The sequence below is a fragment of the Danio aesculapii genome, chromosome 5 (genome assembly GCF_903798145.1).
Source record: "Danio aesculapii chromosome 5, fDanAes4.1, whole genome shotgun sequence".
Lineage (NCBI taxonomy): Eukaryota > Metazoa > Chordata > Actinopteri > Cypriniformes > Danionidae > Danio > Danio aesculapii.
The window spans coordinates 19728609-19752507 of record NC_079439.1 but is presented as its reverse complement, the minus strand read 5'-3'; the positions used below and the strand labels follow the sequence as shown (position 1 = coordinate 19752507).

Below are 23899 nucleotides of genomic sequence, written 5' to 3'. Positions count from 1 at the left end.
TTTGTATGTGTACGCATAATATGCAATAAATATTCTTTATATATTTCAATGTATATTAATTATACTTTTCCTTTAATAAATATTAGACTGCGTAAAATTTGCGCTTTGTAAAATAAAAATGTGCCTTCTTGGGTGTGAGGGGGTTTCCTTGCTTGTGATTGGCTGTAGTTTTAGTGCACCTGTTCTGTTGCAAAACCTCATTGGCTAGCTGAGATGTCCCTCTTTTTCGCCTCTTCTTCACGCGCTTCCCGCTCTCAGCGCTGGAGTACCAGCTTGACTGTTGGCCTTTCTGTCTCAGGAGAACTGCGCGAGTAAGTTCCTTCAGGCAAAGCTAAGATAAAAATCAGACATGTTGGCACAAAAGCAGCGTCACAGGAGCGATGGGAACATTTCAGAGAGTGTCAGCGGCGACCGCGGGTGGTTTTGCGCTGCCGTGCGTCAAGAGACGGATTCATAGGACGCGCATCTACCCACGAGCTCGCGCGGAGAGCACAACCAACTTCTGCGGCGCGTGACTTCATAACGCACCCGCTCCGGAGCTTTTAAACTTTATGTACTGGAGGAATAATCACAACACGGCAACAATGACAGTGACTTTCCTTGGCTTATAATAATAATAACAACGCATTGCCACTTTTGAATCTCGTTTCTGACGGAATTTTGGTGAGAGGTAAAGGACACGGATTTTTGGGGGACCGCACCAAGGCTAATCTGCTAACGAACCATTTATATTATCACATGACTTTCCAGAGGATTATGATATTTATTCAAGAACTTCTCAAACTAGACTATTCATTATGTCGTTTTTGAACAGTATACTACTACCCAGAAAGCCAAAGATGACCGCTTTACGGATGGCGTTACTGCACGCGCTCCTCGCCGCGTCTCTCCATGGAGGTAAAGTAACATTTACGCACGTTCAGAACTTGTTGCAAGATGTCAGAATAAATCAAACGAGGACGATGCAAATGACAAGCATCACTCATGTGTTAAAACAGCTGCTTTTAAGCGCATTGTCAGTGCGCTTTTGTGGTTTAAACACGCGAATGCATATAAAAAGTTGGCGCGTGCTGCTAATCATTTCACTTGACCCATTTTAACATCTTAATTTACACTTGAAATATTTATAGATGATAGACACTCCTGTGGTGAGCGGTTTGTGCGCTTGGTCGGTGGGACAGACTGGCGCGCGGCGACAGCAGCAGCGGTGTGGTTTTGTTGTGCCGAGCGTATAAATAATAGAAATGTTGGTTTCTCACCTTGTTGTTTTGCAGTCTTATCATCAATTATGCATGCATGTAGTTAGCTAGCAAGACCGAGATGTAGAAACAGGGTGATTGAAGTGTCTTCCGCAGTGTTTTCCAACGAAATATCGCGTGGAAACACTTCTTGACAGTGACGCGAGAACGTTTGTTTTTATTTTTACATAAAAGTGTTATGGAAATATCGTCAAAAGTTAAACAATTTCACGGCGCAAATGAAAATAAGTACAATTTCTTCTCAAGGGAGAACTTGCCCTTTCATTAATTTATAATAGCTGGTTAAACGAGCCTGTTTGGGAACCGTAAACAATGTGCTTTTCATTTTCAAGCCGTCATCATGAAATCATTTATGCGGACCGCGGTGTTACATTTTAATGGCTATTGAATAACTACACAGATTTTTATGTGAGCCACTCTATTTTCACTCTCCACAGAAGCAAGAGACAGTGATGAAATGGGCAGACTTTTGTCCGGGCAGCGTGCTGTTTTTATTCATCCTCACCAGCTGAGGACCCACAGTGGCCTTCACATCTATTTTTACTTCTACTATCTCAGCAAGTCTGAAACTGGACATGTCATACAAACAAACAATTAGGCTGTGGGGGTGAGATAGAGACAGACAGAAAGTGTGGGGGATTGCAAAATTAGAAAGTGTCTGTGTTGGAGATCTTCCAGCGTTAGCAGTGACAAGTGTGTCCGAGTGTGTGTAGTGGCTTGGATGGTTTCAGAGATGTTGACTTGTGACAGCACTTGCTGATCAAGCATTGAAACTGTCATCATCATTACTGTTTTATATATATATATATATATATACATACACACACAGTTGAAGTCAGAATTATTAGCCCTCCTGTTTATTTTTTCCGCCAATTTCTGTTTAACGGAAAGATTTTTTTTTCCAATTCATTTCTAAACATAATAGTTTTAATAACTCATCTCTGATAACTGATTTATTTTATCTGTGCCATGATGACAGTACATAATATTTTACTTGATATTTTTCAAGACACTTCTATACAGCTTAAAGTGACATTTAAATGCTTAACTAGGTTAATTAGGTTAACTAGGCAGGTTAGGGCAATTAGGCAAACTATTTTATAAAGATGGTTTGTTTTGTAGACTATCGAAAACAAATATAGCTTAAAGGGGCTAATAATTTTGACCTTAAAATGGATTTAAAAAAATTAAATTACTTTTATTCTAGCCAAAATAAAACAAATAAGACTTTCTCCAGAAGAAAAAATATTATCAGACATACTGTGAATTTTCTTGCTGTTAAACATCATTTGGGAAATATTTAAAAAAGAAAAAAAATTCAAAGGGGGGCTAATAATTCCGATTTCAACCTGATATATTCCAGTCTGGTGTCACACTGCTCTGTGTAATGGACTGCATGCAAAGGGTACATCAGTTGCAAGTTCAGACAGCATGTGGTTTAAATGCATGGAATTGTGTCCGCTGAACTGTGCGATATCTACAGGAATATTCGCAAGTTAGTGGCTGTCGGTGTGATCACGAAAGTGCCAGTTGTTTGATTTATTTACGTTGCCTTTTTTTAGACTACAGAATTGCTGACATATTGTAGGATGGACTTGATTTGCGCTGCATATGAGGTATGAAAGCGCGAGGCAGAAATCCACAATGATGTGCATGTGTGACGGTGGGGGCCGAGGCAGTGTTTGATGACGGAGGAGACAGATTTTGTGAGTTACAACAAATTTGCAATTTGTCTACAATTGAAGGGCTGAAAACGCACCTGTTCTCAACGAGGCCATCGATAAATCTGGGGAATGAGAGGTTTTTGTTGCTTCAGGGAGTTTTAGGAGCTTAATTGACAAAAGCAGATGGATGTTTACAGAAGGACCGTCTTCCAAGTAAGACTTAGAGCCCATTTTCCTAGCTGTGAGAAAGCTGACAGCGAAACATCTCTCATATTCAGCATCCCTTGCCTTCAGCGTTTTGAGGGCAGATATTTGTGTGTTTTAGGGCTCAACGGTTGCGAGTCAGAACGGTTGTAACAAAACCAGAGGTGTGATTAAAACTGTCAGACTATCAGGCTGTCAAACAGTTGCCCTGCCACACACACACACACACAAACGCATACGTACTTGCGTAGACACACACTGGTCGTGTTTGCGAGCCAGGCTGAGCAAGGGGCCCATATGTTTGAGGGTTGGCTGACACCAGGGAGATGATTTGCTCTAGGGAGACTGTGAAACCTAAATCTTTCGCTTTCTCTTTCTATTCGCTCATACAGACACACACACAGACATTCAGGCATGTTTATTCACAGACACACACCCCCTTGGTGGGTTTACTAGCCTACAAACTTTCTAGCAAAACCATAAATGGTGCACAATACATCATTTCAGCGTCGATAATGCCAATGTGCGCATCTACAATAGTCGCATTACAGGGTTATCAGTGTCAAGTATGGATTATTGTTGACAAGGAGCTTCTAGATTTATGGCAAAGTTTAACCATTGTTGATTTATTTATTTTTTTTAGTGTTTATAATTTTCTTCTGTTAACAAATGAAGTGTGTTTCAAGCATTCAGGCACAAGAGACAATAGCATTTGTAGCTTTAAGATGAATATTTGTGTCCAACTGCCATTAAGACTTATAAGACAAATATAAAGCATATTTCTCTCTCATATGTATGTTTATTCTAGGGCTGCACAATAAACAGTTGCAGCATCGATATCGCAATGTGCGAATCTACAATAGTCACATCGCATGATCTGCAATATCAAGTTTAGATTGTAATTAACTATAAAACACAGTTTGAAACCTGCAAAGTTTAAATCTAATCTAATAATATGAAAGTACTTTATTTGGATGGGTTTTTAGGGCCCACGACTGTAAGATTTCAAGTTAAGTCAAACCCTTTGGGCACAAGAAATCATAAAGTTTGCTGCTTTTACAAATATAAATTGTGTTTAATTACTTAATGCAATGAAAACTATGCTGTCTTTTTTTTTTACATTTAATTTTTGAAATTCTATACTTCAATACTGTGAAACTCCAGATGAAAACCATACAGGGTGGTTTATTTTATTTTTATCTTTGTTCTGTTTTCATCTGTGCTTTAATTTAATTTAATTTTGTATATTTTATGCTGATGCACTCCCCTGCAAATGATTCCGATTAATATAAATTTAGCAATTCTTTCTAAATTGGGTCATCTCGTGAAATCATATTCATATCGATATATCGCAGAAAACAAAATATCGTAATGTTAGTTTTTTCCAATATCGTGCAGTTTATTCCCCCTCAAAATCTAGATTAAAGATAATTTTCCCCTGGAAATAATAATGAAAAAAAAAAAAAATAAAGAATTCTTCAAATAGAGGTATTTAATCCAGCTGGTGAAATATAATTCATATTGCAATATATTTTTCAGAAAAACGAAATGTTACAATGTCAATTATTTTTACATCATGCTTTTTTAGTGAATGCGTTTTTGCTTTGATTCTAAAATTTGTTTGATTAAATCCAAGTAGGCATGGGCCGGTATACGATTTTGATGGTATGATATCCTTGGATAAAAATATCACGATATTATTACTGCTCTAACATAAGTTATTTTTAAATGTCTTGGCAAAAAAAAAAAAAAAAAATTTTCCCCATTTAACACAAGACGTTTTATTTTAAGAAGCGTTTAAAATCTTTTGGAACAGCAAACATGTCAGGCTAAATAATTAAAACAATTCATTGACTTCTGCTGTCATCATTAGTTTCAAAAACACAGATTTCTGTACAACTTGAAAAGGCATCGTTGGATATCTTTCTTTTCTTTGAATATAAAGTAAGCCACTGTAATTTTCATGTCTATAGCATGCATGCATGCATGTTGGTTTATACAGTAAGCAATTTGTTTTATAGATGTTTCCTGAATGTTTGCTGAACAGTAGCTTTTGATGTGGAGGCTCCTTTTCTGCTGGAGATATTGTCTCTCAAAAAAAAATCTATATAAAAATATTCATAAAAAACACAACTTTCATACATACCATAGGAACGGTATAACAAAAGTTTAGCGGTTTTAAAACCTTGACTTTTCCAAACCGTGGTAAACCTTAAAACCAGTTATCGTCCCATGCCTAAATCCAAGACGGAGAGATTCACAGCTAGAAGTGTGCGAGCGGTGAGTGTGTGCTTTTAATAATCTGTATCTAAAGAGGGGTAATCAAGAAGATATTTCCCCACAGATTGGCATCCAGAGAGAAAAGAGGGCTAGTGGACGGGAGGGGGCAGATGAGTGAAAGTAATGACTGTGATCATTATCTCCTATGTTTTTAATTGAGATAATGACCCAGAGGAAGACAATAAAACTCTCAAAGGAAAGATCTTTTTTTTTTTTTTTTTGTCTCTCCCCCACCCACGCCCCTGCCATTTCCCCCCCTCGATTTTTCTTCTTTCAATTTCCTAGAAGTGACTGCATGGAATTTCATCAGCTTTGATAGCCTTGCCTCCAAGATGGCTCTGTAACCCCCGAACAAAGGAGTGTTGTTATTCGTGACTCTAAAAGGTAAATGTTGCCTTGGAAATCCTTTGTTGCGTTTCGTACGAAATACTTAAATGCGACACTGTCACTGCTATACCTCGGAGGCACAGAGAGAAAAAGAAGTTTGCTAAGACTGAAATGATTTTCCATTACAACTGCAGAAAGACCAGTTAGGGAGTTCCTATTTTGCAAACGCAATAAATGTGAAAACTTTCATCTCAGCAAATTGATTTCGGTCGGATTCAGAAAGGAAGAATGAAAAGGAGGGGGGAGAAAAATCATTAGATCATTGAAGCATGACCGGAACATGGGACTTTTGGAATTTGCAGTGAGAACACACACATAGCTGCTTTACTTTTAATTCATTCAGTTATTCTGTGATTTTGTGTAGGAGATTGTTGCATTAGAGAAGGGCTTATGGGTGAATACAAAGCCAGACCAAATATGATACAAATTGGCAGCAACAGCAATGACTCGATGCATTGATAAAAAAGAAGGCACGATAAACAGATTTATGACTCAAGAGTATATGCAAATCCCTATTTTAATTTGATCTGTTGCTTTTTAGAGAAATGGATCTGTTTGCAGGCTGCTGGAAGGTATTTTCTTGCCATTAACGACTTGCGGCCAGCAGTTCATTTAACACGAACATGCCCTCGGAACTCCTGAGAAATCATTGGCGTTATCATCAGCGAGTCTCCACATATTTTTCACGCTCTCTTTTGGATGTATTGTAGCCATATGGTATTGGCCCTGGAAATTAGAGTTGCACTTTTCTCTTACTAGTTGGCTATCATTCTCTTTTTTCGTTCTCTCTATGGCAATTTTCTGTATCGATTGGGTTGGGTTCTTTCTCCGGTGATGATTCGAGAAAGAGAGAGGAGGGGGAAAAAAAGAGAGGATACTGGAGGTGTTAGAGGTGCCTCTTGTTTGTGTAGATGGAATAATTAACGCTCATTAAGAGGGTGATGAGAGGCTTAGGGGTGATGCTACTTGTTAGGATAATTAGAGTCAAATAGGCCTCATTATGCAAATTGGGAGGAAGTGTGATTCTGTCAGTGTTTACCTGAACTCCGTCATACTCATGACCTCAGATAGAGATGACAGTGTCGAGTGGAGCAGAGCATCTGAAGAATAGACGAAGGTGGGGATAATGAGCTGTTATAGGGAAATAAAATAAGGCCTGATCTATTTGGGAGATGCGAAAGAGAAAAACGAGTAATGAGATGACAGAAGCGAGGGAGGATGGATGAAATCCGTAATCTGTAATCAAATATAAGCTCTGAGGGCAATAAAGAAGCTGCTCCATTTTCAAGGAAATGAAATGTTTCTCAAATTATTTTACCGCAGAGAGATGGTTGGATAAGCCCCTCTCCATTGCAGAGAGAAAAAAAACAACTCTATTTAATAGGATTTAGGGCTGGGCGATATGACAAATCTTATATCACGATACAAGTCATCTCAAATCTTGATAACGATATATATATATATATATATATATATATATATATATATATATATATATATATATATATATATATATATATATATATATATATATATATATATATATATATATATATATATATATTAATATTACAATTTTTGTCAATTCAGTCAATTAATAGTTTATATAAAGATTAATGGAAGTTTAAAGCAAAGAGATTGCTAATTTCGTATTTTTTGTTTTATTAGTTGCGCTAAATAACAGTCCCCTTTTCCTTTTCTTCGATGCATTAAAAATAATGAATGTGATTTAACATGACTACATTCATTTTGATTAAGTAATTTATTTTTGAAAGCTAATTCATTTAAGTAAAAGTACCTTTTAATAATATTATTTCTTATTGTTATTAGCCCCATTTTTTTATGGTGATAATAATTCTGACTTCAACTGTATATTAGGGCTGCACGATATTGGAAAAATATCAGATATTGTGATATTTTATTTTTCTGGGATATATATTGCGATACTATTACAGTTTCAGGTGGTTTGAATAGTTCACTTTAAGGTTTTTCCGGAGAGTCTAATAGTATTTAGATATAGAAATTGAATAATCACAATGCAAAAAAATGCTTTGCTTATTTAGTCTCATTTGTAGTCCAAATAACACAAAATTCTATTTTTTACTTTCAGATGTAATAAGTCAAAATTACATTAAACTTAAAACAAGTAAAATAATTTTCCTTTTTAAATTTAGATTTTTAGACTAGAAACAAGATAAAAATTCTTAAAGTCAGAGAATTCAGACTCCATTCGATTTCAAATTTAACTCCTCATTTCATATCCTGCGATGTGACTATTGAGAATGTGCACTGTGCGATTTCAATGCTGAAATTATGTATTGTGCAGCCCTATTATATATATATATATATATATATATATATATATATATATATATATATATATATATATATATATATATATATATATATATATATATATATATATATATTTGTGTCAGAGCACGGTGTTTAGTAAATATTCATATTAACTCTCATTTGTGTTAAAAACAAACAAGTTGAGAATCAAAAGACATGTGAAAGAGAAACCATATCAGAGCCGCACTATTCTTAAAGTGACAGCGCACAATATTCCTGCTGCTGCCTGTTTTTATTATTAATCAAACAAATCAAAATCACTCACTGCTCTTGACTGAAGGACTTTTGTAGCTGAAGTTTTTTTCTTACAGTGAAGATGCTTAAAGCACAGTTTGTTTCATATTTTTATTCTATTGTATTTATTTCCCTTTCCTTATTTACAGGGAGAAAAATAACTGCATATATATGGTTAAAGTCAGAATTATTAGCCCTCGTGAATTATTAGTGACCCTTTCCCCCAATTTCTGTTTAATGGAAAGATTTATTTTCAACCCATTTTTAAACATAACAGATTTAATAACTCATCTCTGATAACTGATTTCTTTTATCTTTGCTATGATGACAGTACATTATATTTTACTAGATATTTTTCAAGATACTAGTATTCAGCTTAAAGTGACATTCAAAGGCTTAATTAGTGTAATTAGGCAAGTCCTTGTAAAACAGTAGTTTCTCTTGCAGACAATCAAAAATATATTGCAAAAATAGGTTTCAAAATATTTAAACCTGCTTTTATTCTAGCCAAAATAAAACAAAAGTCTTTCTCCAGAAGAAAAAATATTGTATGAAATACTGTGAAAAATTCCTCTGTTAAACATCATTTGGGAAATATTTATATATAAAAAAAAATTCACAGGAGGGCAAATAATTTTGACTTCAACTGAAAATCGTTTTGTATAATCGTAATTACAATTATGACCAAAATAATCGTGATTATGATTTTTCCCATTATCGAGCAGCCCTAACTTCAGGGCAAATGCTTGATTAAAAATGTAGAAATAAAACATAAATATTACTGAAATATAAAGGACTTTTCAAAAACTAATAATTACAGGTCCAATAAAAAAAGATATCAGCAAAATGTAATCTTTAAAAAGAAAAATGCAAAATGTAAAAATTGTACTTTGAAGATTTGAGATAGGGCTGCGCTATATATATTGTTTCAGCATCGATATTGCAATGTGCGAACCTGCAATAGACAAATCGCTCGTTTATAATTAATCAACAACTACAGTTCGGAGCACATGATATGTTTGCAAAGTTTAACCGTAATATAATAGTGTGAAATTTTCTTATTTTGATGAGTTTTCAAGGCCTATGACTAAGATTTCAGGTGAACTGAAACCATTTGGGCACAAGAAATAATAAAGTTTGCCACTTTAACAAAGAAGGATTGTGTTATTATACTACCTGCTGTGTTATTTTACATTTGATTATTGAATTTCTGTACCTCAATACTGTTAAACTCAACCGAAAACCATAAAGTGTTGTTTATTTTATTTTTGTCATTGTTCTGTTTTCATCCGTGCTTTAATTTGTTGATTTTATTTATATTTGGGTAATTTCATATATTTTATGCACATGCGCTCACCTACAAAATCCCAGTCCAACTCTCAATCACAGTAAAATTATGAATTCTCTCCAAATAGAGTTTTTTGCTTTGTACCATTGGTGCTCCTAACTTCTAAAATGTAGTCGCACCAGCCAAAATTTAGTCGGACACACCAAGAATTATGTGTGCCATTACTTCGCGTTTTATATTAACAGATTTATTGCATTTGAAATCATCCTTCACGATTAAATGAAAGATTAAATAGAATAGCATCTCGCACTTAAAATGTGTAGATTCAGCAACACTTTTACCTGAAAACGCTGTCACACAGACTTCACAGTGAATGGCTTAAGGAGTCTTATCCACTCTTCAAAAAGAGTATCACGAATCAGCTGTGTCAGTATTTGTAACTTTGAGTTGTTTCTAAAACACAATCCATCAGAGTGCTCCCATCATTCGCCCATCTTCAGCGCTTTACATTTTCGCAGCTCCCTGTCATCTGAAGGCAGAAAGCGCTGACTGAAATATTGACAGCTGATATTAACCAATCCATTCTCGTTCTGTTCTAGAGCAGTGGGCCAATCAGAAGAGCTTGAAGGCGGAGCAAACATTGCAGGATTTGTTTACTGTAGAAAGTTGATGTGATGACTGTTTTAAGTGGAGTATCACAAACTAATTTCGATAGGAGCACGTGATATGATTGATCGCAGCTGGTCTCTCATCTTTAATCATTAGTAAGCCAATCAGATTAATCCAAACTCACTAGAAGTAGCCTGTCTAAAACTACTTCCTTTACCTTCATTTTCGGAAGAAACCCCACATCATCCCCATCTCCACCTTTCTTCCTTTACCAGGGGGAGCTCTGGAGAACTACATGCTCATTGACCAGGCAGGAGCCCTGGGCTCAATTATCTCCGAGCTCAGGGTTCTCTCCCATGACAGCATGCCAAACCTGCTATTAATATCAAGCAATATCTAAGTGTGAACTCTTGAAACTATTCCCAAGAACTGCGTTTCACGTTTTTAAGTTCAAAGAAGCATTCTGTGTGTATCTCTCCTAAAACTGCACATCCTGTGAACATTTCGCAGAAAAACTGGTTGCACGGCAACAATTTTATTCACTTGCACAAAAAGAATATTTTGAGGTTGCATAGATAAATTTTCTGGCGCACATGTGACCAAAATGGTTGCAATTTCGAGCCCTGATGTTACTGTCTGCATCCGTGTAATGGCTTGTAAAATTATATAGATGATACAATCATATAAATAACCATACTTAAAAGCTCTCATATAAATTATGAAAAAAGTGTGACTCTGAGCAATATATTTGTGACACCACAAAATAAAAGATTGCATAATATGAAATGATAGACTTTTTATTTTGTCTATGCTATAAATATCATCACATTGCGCATCCCTAATGGCATTGGTGAAAATATAACAAAATACAATGCTCTCGAGTCTCCAGTCCAAGCAGCAGTCAAAGATAACACGGTGAAGTCATTGTGCTGTAGTGAAGACCACTCGATGTGTCAGTTTTCTCAGCATTCCTCTAGAGAGCACTTGTGTAGTGGTCTGCAAAGCATTTTTAAAGTGCTAGAAGCCGAGACTGAAATGTGAAATGTGTTGCAGGTATGGGGTTTTATGTATTTATGAGGTTTGTGTATCACTGTAGTTGACCGTAAGGCACCGACCTCTACTCTGACTGAGGTGTATGTGTGTGTGTGTGTGTGTGTGTGATGGATCGAGGCTCTCGTTAACCGCAGGCCTAGTGGGTGATTACTTCTCAACATGTTGCCTGTCCTGCTGAGTTTTGGCATGGCGGTACACACAGATGAGACCTAAATGACTTTGCTCAGAGTTGGGTGGAGCGCTCACAGCACTGTGTGTGTGTATATGTGTACAGCTCATCTTGGCACCAGATCACTCCATCACTTTGCCTGGCATAAGTTCTGTCAGATGGTCTGTCTGCTTGGCGTGACCTTACTGCTCTCTGTGTGCCTGCGATGAAGTAATAGATAAATAATGCTTCTGTTCACAGCATTAAAGCTTCCTCGCTGAACAACTTTAAATAAAAAGAAATAAATGGCTCTTCCGTATAGTGTGAAAGTACATACTGGATGTTTCTCTGCATCTTATAAGCAATTTCCATTTCTCTCTGTTGGTGGCCAGATAAATGGCCTGATGTGTTTTGTATTTCTCAGAAATAATTTTGATTGGAAGGAAAAAATTAAATAAAGTCATGTAAATGTTTTTATTAATATACACAACCATATAATAATATCACCACCTGGGGTTTATATATGTGAATTCATCTAATAGATCTTACTGTGGATGTTATCCATATGTGTACATTTGTTTTCCTTTTTTGAGAGCATGCAGTGTTCAAACTGTCATACCTTGATATTTATGTGAAAACAGCTGACATCAGTGCACAGTTGAAGTCAGAATTATTCGCTCTCCTGTGAATTTTTTTTCTTTTTCAAATATTTTCTAAATAATGTCAAACAGAGCAAGGATGTTTTGACAGATTCCCTATAATATTTTTTCTTCTTTTAATTTGGCTAGAATAAAAGCTATTTTTAATTTCTTAAAAAACATTTTAAGGTAAAAATTATTAGTAGGGCTGCACAATATATCCTTTCAGCGTCAATATTGTAATGTGCACATCCGCAATAATCACATTGCAGGATCTCAGTGTCAAGTATGGACTATTGTTGATCAGGAGCTTGTAGATTAATGGCAAAGTTTAACCATTATAAGTTCATTAATTGCATTTTTTCCTGTTAAACACATCAAGTGAGATTAAAGCATTCAGACACAAGAAACAATAGCATTTGTAGATTTAACAAACATACATTTTTACATTGAAGACTACTAATGTTATATTTTTACGTATTTGTGTCCAACTGCTATGAAGACTTAAAGGACAAATATAATACAAAGCATTTTTTCTCTCATTTGTGTGATTTTTTTTTTTTTTTTTTTTTTTTTTTTTTTTTTTAATTTATTTATTATTTTATTTATTTATTTATTTTATTTTTATTTTATTTTTTTTTATTATTCACACCTAAAAATCTAGTTTAAAATTAAATTTAATAATTCAGATCTTTGATAAAACAAAGTATTGACAGTTCTTTTTAAAAGGGCAGAGCTTCTCTACGCCCTGCCCTCTCTTCGTGTTTCTGTTTCGTGAGATTACTTTAAACAATAATTAAAAATGTGCATTAAAGTTACTTTAATCATTAATGCAGATGCACTCCCCTATAAAATCACCTTAATCATTCTGAAATAATAGATTATTTAAAAAAAAATTGTTCAATCTATCTAGTGAAGTATATTTCATACCGCTATGTAGATTGCTGAAAAACAAAATATTGAAATGTCAATTTTTTTCCTATATCGTCCAGCCCTAATTATTTAGCCCCCTTAAGCCCCCTTTTTTGATTGTCCACAGAATAAACCATCGTTATACAATAAATTGCCAAATAACCCTATTTTGCCTAATGTAGCCTTTTAGTTGAACAATAGTATCTGGAAAAATATCTAGTAAAATATTCTGTACTGTCATCATGGCAAACATAAAATAAATCAGTTATTAAAAATGAGTTATTAAAACTATTATGTTTAGAAATGTGTTGAAAAAAGTCTTCTTTCTGTTAAACAGAAATTGAGAAAATATATACAGGGGGGCTAATAATTCTCACTTCAGCTGTATGGCAATATTGAAATATTTGAAATGATATTATTCATTTGTTTTGCGTTATCAGTACACTGATGTATGCTGTGCTTTTTCCCAGACAGTGAGCTCACACAGCTCTTTTCTACATGCCCGTACCTCCTGCCATTCACTCAGCAACACTTGTCTCATTTGGTCTGGTTGAAGCGTTTTATGGTGTTACGGCCCACTGCAGTCTTATCTGCCCCACCCCACTTTGACTACCATTTATCCAGTGTTTTAAGCAGCTCAGTTCACAGTTAATACTGCAAAATCCATGCACGTTTTTAGGCCTTGTCAGTTTAAACATTCAAGCTGAAAAAAAAATACAGAATACAATACTGGTGTATTGTCTGCGAAACATTGGTCTCTCAGACAGTGTTTAAGTGGGGTTCTTGAACTTGAACAGATGAATATGTCTAATAACATCAATATGTCTGTCTTGGCAAGCATCCCCTTAAAAAGCAATTCCCTCTGTTAACGAAAATGGTGTAAAATATAAACATACACAGTGCTCAGCATGAATGAGTATTTAGATTTCACTTTAAATGAATATTTTTATAGGATGTTTTACAATATTATATTTGCATATACATTAGATTAGTCAGTAGCAAAACCAAAAGTGGAGCTTATCTAACAAAAAAAACTTAAGATCACAGTCCAAAAATGAGAATTAGTAAGAAAAATGATATTAAAAATGTTAAATAGAAATAGAAAAATATTTAATAAACATCAAAAATCAAATGAAATTTTGTAGGGTTTTTTTTTGCAATAAAATTTTTTTTATTTAAACCTATTATTTTTCTATTCATAAAGATGTTAGGTGAACAAACTCTTTTAATGGATATAGATGTTTAATAAAACAGTTGTTTAAATGCACCAAAATACAGTACATTCACCGGCCACTTTATTAGGTACACCTTACTAGTACCGGCCTGCAGAACTGCCTTAATCCTTCATGGCATAGATTTAACAAGATACTGGAAATATTCCTCAGGTTTTTGGTCCATATTGATATGATGGCATCACGCAGTTGCTGCCGATTTGTCAGCTGCACATCCATGATGCAAATCTCCCATTCCACCACATCCCAAAGGTGCTCAAATTTTATTGAGTTCTGGTGACTGTGGAGGCCATTTGAGTACAGTGAACTCCTTGTGATGTTTAAGAAACCAGTCTGAGATGATTAGTGCATAATGACATGGCGCAATATCCTGCTGTAAGTAGTCATCAGAAGATGTGTACACTGTGGTCATAATGGGATGGACATGGTCAGCAACCATACTCAGGTTGGCTGTGGCACTGACACGATGCTCTGTTGGTACTAATGGGCCCAAAGTGTGCCAAGAAAATATCCCTCACACCATTACACCACCACCACCAGCCTAAACCGTTCATACAAGGCAGGATGATCCATGTTTTAATGTTGTTGACGCCAAATTTTGAACCTACCATCCAAATGTTGTAGCAGAAATCGACACTCATCAGACCAGGCAACGTTTTTCCAATCTTCTATTGTGCAATTTTGGTGAGCGAATTGCAGCCACAGTTTCCTGTTCTTAGCTGACAGAAGTGGCACCTGTGTGGTCTTCTGCTGCTGTAGCCCATCCGCCTCAAGGTTCTACATGTTGTGTGTTCAGAGATGCTCTTCTCCATACCTCAGTTGTAATGAGTGGTTAATTGAGTTACTGTCTAATACTGCCTTTTTATTAGCTCGGACCAGTTTGGCTATGCTCGTTTGCACGCACAGAACTGCCACTTACTGGATATTTTCTCGTTTTCAGACCATTCTCTGCAAACCCTAGAGATGGTTGTGCTTGAAAATCCTAATAGATCAGCAGTTTCTGAAATACTCAGACCAGCCCGTCTGGCACCAACAACCATGCCTTGTTCAAAGTCACTTAAATCACCTTTCCTCTCCATTCTGATGCTCAGTTTGAACTGCAGCAGATCGTCTTGACCATGTCTACATGCCTAAATGCATTGAGTTGCTGCCATGTGTTTGGCTGATTAGAAATTTGCGTTAACAAGCAGTTGGACAGGTGTACCTAATAAAGTGGCCGGTGAGTGTATATTGGCTATATACACTCATTTTCAAAAGGTATATTTTTAATCTAAACATCCATCTAAAATCCCAATCAACAATCAGTTAAGATCCAACCTACATTTTTACGTAGTCAATCTGTTTTTCTCAGATGCACATTTCCACATTAATGCATAATTTACAGTGGGAAAGTGATTGAACTTTATTAACTGACCCAAAAATCTGTCAAGCTAGTCCCAGTGCAGTCAACCATCCTATTTTGCATAGCTTTGATGTGTTTATAAAAGCAAAAAAAAGTAACAAATTGCACTAATGCATTACAAATATGCTGTACAAAAAAAAGAGCAGCAAATTTTGCAGCACGACATAATCTGTCCTTTTGAACATGACCTTTTGATGGTTTGAACACTGAAATAAACCCGAGACAGCTTTTCACTGAGCTGCGGATAATCGTAAATATCATGGAGATTGTAAAGTCTGATTTATGCCATCCATGGAAATTTGTGATGTACTGATGGCATTTCTACCCACTGTACAGATCCTTAAAACACTCACATTCTTGTGTATTTGTGTGTGTGTGTATATATAATAATACACCTCTGCTAACACCTACGTCCATGTGTCACACGAACACACACACACACACACACACACACACACACACATGCTCACAATGATATTGATGCACATCTGACATTTTGAAGCTCCATTCGTCTTGAGAGGTGGGGCTGGGGGGTGTGGGGTGGGACCGGTGACATTTCATGCAGCCATAATGTTATTCATTATGGCAGAGGGGCACTGGAGAGGGTACAGCGGGCGCTGCCTGTGTGTGCCACAACCCATCTGTCTCTTTGCCTCCCTCTTTTCCTCTCTCTCTCTCTCTCTCTCTTGCACTTTCTGTGGGTGAAATGGCAGCAGCGTTTTTTCCCTTCACCCCGAGGCCTCAGAGATATCCCCGCCTGCTTTCCCCTGATAAGACAAACCTACAGCACTTACCTTTCCCTCGCTCCTCCGCTCTCTCTTCTCCAGCCTCTGCTTTAGGTGGCAGAGAGGGGTGTAATCTGTGGGGAACTTTACGTAAGTGCAGTAGAAGAGACCTGTGATATTTGCTTTCACTCCCAATTCTGCTGTTGGTGCCTCTCTAAAGTACCCATTGTTTGAGTGGATCTGCAAACGTGTTAGGAGTGATGGCCAACAAAGCCAGTTATTACACAGCCATGTAAATGGACAACAATTGTTTAAAGGACTAAGCAGCTTTTAATACATAAACTTTGTGAAGAGATGGTTATTTCAGAAGCTCTCTGTATAATTTTGACATACTTTTAGGAGTTTTGAGAGTTTTGTTTTGCTTGGTGTGAAGCAGTTCTGACGTTAAGAGGACTGAATGAACGCTCAAGCGGTGATTTCTGCTGTAGCTTGTGCCCACTTACTGTACCTGCACTTCCGTTAGATCGCTGAATTAATATTAATAAGCTTGCAGTGTTTTAATGTGTCCTAGATATTTTCCGAACAAAGCTTAATTTTAAAATCAGATTACTTATTAACTACCAGTGTTGGGCACGTTCCTTTTTAAAAGAGTGACTTGTTATGTTTACTAGTTACTTCTCACGAATAGTAACTGAGTTACATAATTACAAAAGTATCTAATTACCAGGGAACGTAACTATTGCGTCACTTTAAAAAAAATATTTTTTGTCAGATGATTATAAAATAAATATAAAACCTTGTATGCTAATCCACACTATTTTATGTTGGTGTGGGAAAATGTGAGAGACAACCACCAAATTCAACATAACATTATAAATATTATCATTGCTATAGTTACACAATAAAACACAATATATGGTTTAGAACTTGAAGTAATGTTTTCTCAGACCACAACTCACAAGACTAAAGGCCGGCTTACACTGCTTTTAAAAAAAAAAAATAAATAAAAAAATTATTTATTTATTATAGTTCTGAACGATTGTAGCATGTCAGACTGCATGAACATGGCTCCCATGTCACGCTGTAAGATCTCAGCAGTCATAAAGTCAGACTGAACGACAAGGAAGACGCTCTAAACACGAAAGAAAACGCCCCTGAATTTGATTTCATCCACCTGTGACACTTTCACTGTCCTGTGTTCTGAAATGATTCCTCACAGCAAACGTAAACAATCTGTAGCGGCAATCTTGCACACGGCGTGTCTCAATAATAAAACCAGGAAGAAAAAATTTTGAAATTTCCTCACGCTCATTTGAATTGTCGCATGAATCGCCTCATCAAATTCAGAGCTCCTATTGGTTTTTGGATTGACGCTCAACGCGGCTGTTGTCACACTGCAGGAAAGTGTCTAAAATTTTCTGACACTGCCAGAACTTCATCGGAGGAAAAATCTGATCGAAACGGGCACTCAGCGGCTGTCTGTGAACATGTCAAACCAACGATCAAAGACCGCAGATTTTACCCAAGGATTTCAGGAATCTTTTAAGATTTCTCAAATTTGTCTCAGGTGACAGAATCGTGGCTGAAATCTCACAGTGGCTACGTTTACATGGACATCAGTAATCGAGTTATTTGCCTTAATCTGAATAAGACAATACATTGTGTCCTCTAGGATTTTTTCCAGCACTGGCGACAGGCCTTTTTTACACAGATCTGCCAACTACCTGTGTCGTTATTTCAATGACAAATGTCGTGAGCGCAGTATTACAAGTCGAGATCGCATTTATTTAATAGCCAAACATGTTATTCTCTTTGCTTGCGCACTGATTTCCTCTGCTCGTGGACAAAACTTCTTGCACGCCCCCTCAAATATACGCTGCTCAAGTGCAGATCTTCTTGTGCGCTCTCAAATAAACGCTGCTGAAGTGCGATTTAGTGCGTTTATGTAACAAGTATGTCTCCAACATTTATTAGATTTCCTAGGAATATTTATGAATGTCTCCAATAGACCTACAGAGCGGTATTAATGCGCCCTAAAGTAAAGTGAAACGGCTATACGTCGTGTTTGCTGGCCTTACACATCAAGCACCTGTCAGTCAGCACGTAACCTTAAAGGGTTAAACAAATGACGCACAGCACTACTTCGGTTACAGAAAAGTTTGCGCTGTTATAATTCACTTATCTTTTAATACGTTTTGGTGGGATTATCACCCGCTATTAAAAAAAAAACACGTCTGAATGTTTTGAATAAAAAGCTGTAATGTAGCCGTGGCGGGATCAATTTTGGTGTGGCGCCCCACCATAGAAGAATAATTGTAGAGGAAACCATGCAATAATAAGATAAAGGCAATAATAAAATAATAAAATGCGGCAAAGTTCTACATGATGATAATAGTTCGATTTAAGGTGTTTACATGTCTGTACTGCACTTCAATAATGCAACTAAAATTGACATACTCCACACGAGATTTCTCTTTAGTTCGATTATGACTTGGATTAATAATCGGATTAATCAAAAATCGCTGTTTACATGGTAGAGTATTGTTGTAATCGCATTAAAATCGAATTATTGGTGTCCATGTAAACGTAGTCCGTGTGAGCAGGGCTTTAGCCACTAATTTTGTGGCGGCATGTGACGACGTGAAGTGCATCATTAGATTAAAACTGCCATCGACGCAGAGAGCCTCTCTCTTTTGTTTTTTTTTTTCTTCTTTCCTGGGCATAAGTTACATGATATATAAATTCTTGCCTTTCACCTCAACGAGGGAAAAGTACTGTTTATATTTCCGGTTTGCAAACGTAACCTTTGAACTTGTTGGATTTGCCATCGTTTTGACACTTGGTCATTGGTGTGTGTGACTGAGGGTGCTTTCACACTTCGTTCAATTGCCTGGATCGTACCTAAGTTTAATTGTCCCCCCCTTGCCACCTTCTTGGTTGGTTTGTGTTCACACTGTCTTTTTTCCTTCTGATCCCCGGTATGTGTAAGGATTGGTTTTAACCACAGCGGTTTGAACTGTACTTCTGCCGAGCGACTAAAAAGTGATCAATATGTTGGTAAAAAACTGTACATTCTAGTCAGACCATCCTTCTGCAATCTTATAGCAAAAACGGAAATGATAATTTTAATTCCTATATATGCTTGCGTCATCGAGCTGCTGTTGTGTGTACGGCTGTTGCTAGATGACAGACATGAAAGCAAAGTGCCACAATATCCACAGATATCCACACATCTGCTTTAACTGAATCTTTTGGTTTTGGACATACAGAAAGCGTCTCGCGTTCATCTGCCACAAAAATATTATAAACGTTCAGAACATAACACGATGTCTGCAAATGCTGTTTTAGGAGGAGAGAAGCAGACATTATCACTGTGATTGCCCTGGCTCAGTCCTGCTTGTCACCAAGGTACAGTATGTGATATACACACACACACACACACACACACACACACACACACACACAAATGAACGTTACAAAAATGATAGTTTGCTGTAAAGTTGGCGGTTCACTTCCATTTTTTTAGTACGTTTGCATCCATTCCAGAAGTGAACTGGACCAGAGTTCGCATGAATCGTACCTCAGACCACCTCTTTCAGGCGGACCCTGGTACGGTTCACGGGTGCGCACCTGAGTTCAGAAGACACGTTTACACTAGCTAAACGTATTGTACTCTGACGTCAAACAAACCCGGGTGCAGCCCAAAAGTGCTCATTTGAAAGCACCCTGACTGTGTGTGTGCTTGTCTGTGAACGTCCACACAACTCTGCCTCTGATTGGCAAATGATGGAAATGTACTCTATCTAAGCCAATCATCACGTTTTTAGTTATACCTGGTTCTGAGACACACCAACCATTATCACTGGTTGGTTATGTCCCCTGCCCCAGCCTGAACACACAAAAACTGCAGAGAAAGAGAGGTCCTATGGCTGAGAGAGACCCGCTGCTTGCATGTAAACCACTTCAGTGTTCTCAGGTATAGTAACGCACATTTTATTGTCAGTAAAGACAATGGTGTTGTAACGGGGGAAACATTAATTCATTTGATTACTCGTTACTGAAAAAAGTATCCCATCACCGCTAACTAAAATGTGTTAAAATAGGGTGCAGTATAGTGTATTAATATGGAGAATTATTTTACAGGCTTCTTACTGTACCTTACCGTATCTTTAATTTTGCATGGTGTTTATATAAAATATAGGTAAATTTGCAGTTTTCCATTTTTTTGTGATTCATGTCTTTAATTTTATTTATCCCCATTTATTTGCGTTTGAATTGTTAATATCATTATGGGACCTTGATTTATTATTATTTATTATTATTATTATTATTATTATTATTATTATTATTATTATTTTATTATTATTTTTAACCTTAATAAGTGAAACATTTTAAAAGTTTAAAGTGATATATTGTCTCGATTGGTGTTGTATATTCTGCAACAATAACTGCCAGTACATTTTCTGTTAATTTAAAGACTTATTTTTCTATATATTATTTATTTTTCTTTTCTATTATTGTCTTTGTGCATATGTGTAATATATAATTCTATGTTAATAAATTAACTGCCAAACATTTGGTCATTTTACTCCCAAATACATTTTATAAATATTTTTTTTGTTATATGCATGTCTTATGTTAGCATTGTATTCATGGCTTTTTGCTATTATTGAATTGCTCTGATATAATTGCATTGTTTACATCATGAACGTTAGGCATTTGCTACCATTCTCTTTCAGTATAGACAAGGGCTTTGGCAATAGCCAAACCTATTTGGCCCCTATTAAAAATGAGCTTTTATCGTTGTGCTGATGTTCTGTTTTTTTGCCCACTTGTGTATCTGTAATGTCACCATACGCTTGCAGACTCCTCTCCTCCATCCACGCGCTGTTAAACTGCTCAGAGTTCTTTTCTCTCTCCATATCTTTCTATATCTCTCCCAGCTGGCTGTTTAAGTGCTGTTTACTCGTTTGCCATTCCTGCGAGAGGTAATTAAGGATGGTACAAAGAGAGAGAGAGAAAGAGCGAGCAGGAAAGGAGAGTTGGTTTTATTACCACTGAGTTCCACCTGCAGTCAAATGCTCTTCTTTTGCCTGCTTCTCTTTTTCCACCTGCTTCCCTGTTTTCATCCCTCCTTCTCCCTGTCTTTTTTGCTGTCATACAGCTCTTCCACACGCACTCACTCTCAATTTTGCTCACTGTCTCCTCTCTGTCTTTAATGTTTCCCTCTCTGTTAAAGCTGCTCGCTCTTGTTAGGGTAGAAAGGATGTCCAGCAGTCTGCGGTAGAGTGGAGTTTAGCCCAGGGCTTAACCTGTAAGTATCCCTACAAGCAGACGGTAAGATTGAAGATCAGTCTGTATGGCTCTGTCTCTCAAGAGGGAGAAAGAGAGTGAGGGAAATTGAGAAAGAGAGAAAATCATTGTTCAGGACTCGTTCACGTCTCTATAGATCAGAGTCAAAATCTTTTAGTTTTGAGCAGCCGCTCTCATCCTTGAAGTCGTTTTCACATTCTCTCATCATTGATAAAATAATTTCTCCTGCTTGTGCTTTGCAGGGTTAAACTAGGTTTCTTTCCAGACTACTCTGAAAGAACTACATACATACTGTCCTATCGGTTTGTATCTTACAAGATGGATTTGTGTTTTAGCTGTGTGGGAATGTTAGTGGTCTCAAACTCAACTCCTGGAGGGCCGGAGCTCTGCATAGTTAAACTCCAACCACCTCCAAATCACACCTGCTTAATCTCTAGTAGTCTTGAACACCTTGATTATTGGAACATGTGGCTCTTTGACCAAAAATACGTGGCTCTCCAGCTGTCTCCATTCAATAATATTTTGCAGTTTAAAAAAGGATAACCATCACAACAATTCAGTTTCCTATTGAAAATACAATTACAATTCCTTTTAAGAGTTCACACTTACAAAATGATTGATTATAAAGCTTGTTTAGCATGCTTTTCCGGGAGAGAGCCCTGAGCTCATAAGATCTCTGAGCCCGGGGCTCCCTCCTGTTTGCAAGGTGAGAGGGGAGTTTGAGCTCAGGTAGATCTCGAGAACTCATCAGCTGTAGTAGCTAAAGAAAAGAAAGTGATTGCTCTCAAGAGATAACTACTTACTAGGACCATGTCTATGGTGCCGATTTGGATTAGTCAATTAGCTTAAGTTGCATGTTTTTGGACTGTGGGAGGAAACTGGGAAACCCGAGGGAAACCCACTTGAGCATGGGAAGAACGTGTAAACTCTGCACAGAAATGTCTGCTGGCCTGGTAAGGACTAGAACCAGTGACGTTCTTGCTGTGAGGCAACAGTGCTAACCACTGAGCCGCCGTGCCACCCATCCAGGAAAGGAGGAGGAGTAGGGGTGGAAGGGGGGATTCTTCAAAACGAAGATGGCTGTGATATGGTACATAAGGTATTTAAGGTGGCTTAGGAATCGTCTGATTGGTGAATCAGGAATTGAATAATGCGGGACCAGCCGCAAGCAATCATAAGCACGTGATCCTCTCAAAATTAGTTTATAAATAAACTTGACCTTTGAATTTGTACAGCAAAATTAATAAAAACTTAGTTTACAATAAAACGTGATGTTTCGAACAATGTGTGTGTGCGGTGCAGACTGGTGTGGGACTGTGAATGAACTTGCAACACCAATAAAGGGGAAACAACTTCCGTTTCTATGGTAACCTCGCGCATGTAAATTCAAACAACATTCATGAGTGGTAATGGTGAAAAGAAAAAATTCAGAGGAACATCGAAAGTTTCAAAATGAGTGTGCAGAAACATTTGCTTTTATTGAAAGCTCTGGTGCTCTGCTCTGTCTGATTTACACAAAATGCATTTCCTCTTGTAAAAAAATCTATTGTTAAGAGCCATTTTGAAACCCACTATGCAGATTTTGCGGTAAAGTACCAGCTGAGCGAAAGCCGAAAGAAGGCGTGTGAGGAGCTCCAACATTAACTGCAAACCGGAAAAAAACAGCTGCAGGTTTGGACAGGGGCATCTGGGAATGCTGCAAGCTTTGGAGATCGCAAGGCAAAGCATGGCGAATATATAAAGTCGTATACTAATTGCGGATTTTCCAAACAAGGACACAATAATAGAAAATAAAATTAAATTAAAGACGTGCTCCTGTCTGCCAGAACTGCATGACTGACCATACTGTCAACATGGCAAGTGAGATAGAGAGGGTGCAGATCAGTGACATAATATTAGCACTTATTTTGAGTTGGTTTGGGGCCAAAATTTAATTGTTGAATTGTTATTTTCTTAATAATAGTAAAATACGATTTTCCCATATGATTTTTGTTCTTTAAAAATAGCCAAAATTGAAACGTTGCTGCATACTTTATTTTGAATTATTTAAAGTATTGGTTTATTATTTATATATTATATGGCTCTTTAAAAAAATACATTTGCCAAAAAAATAAAATAAAAAATCAGAAATGGCTCTTTGCTGAAAAAAGGTTCCCTACCCCTGGTGTAAAAGCATAACAGTTTTTTTTCTGAAGA

The 23899-nt window shown here is 36.8% G+C and overlaps 1 protein-coding gene across 1 annotated transcript in view; it reads left to right on the top strand.

Moving 5' to 3' along the window:
- The first annotated feature begins 285 nt into the window (after positions 1 to 285).
- Positions 286 to 23899, top strand: part of LOC130229918 (transmembrane protein 132C-like) — a 104779-nt gene continuing 81165 nt past the window's right edge. Inside the window, exon 1 of the mRNA XM_056458938.1 lies at positions 286 to 897. Coding sequence (XP_056314913.1) covers positions 798 to 897 — 100 coding nt within the window. The 5' untranslated portion in view covers positions 286 to 797. The remainder of the gene's footprint in view (positions 898 to 23899) is intronic.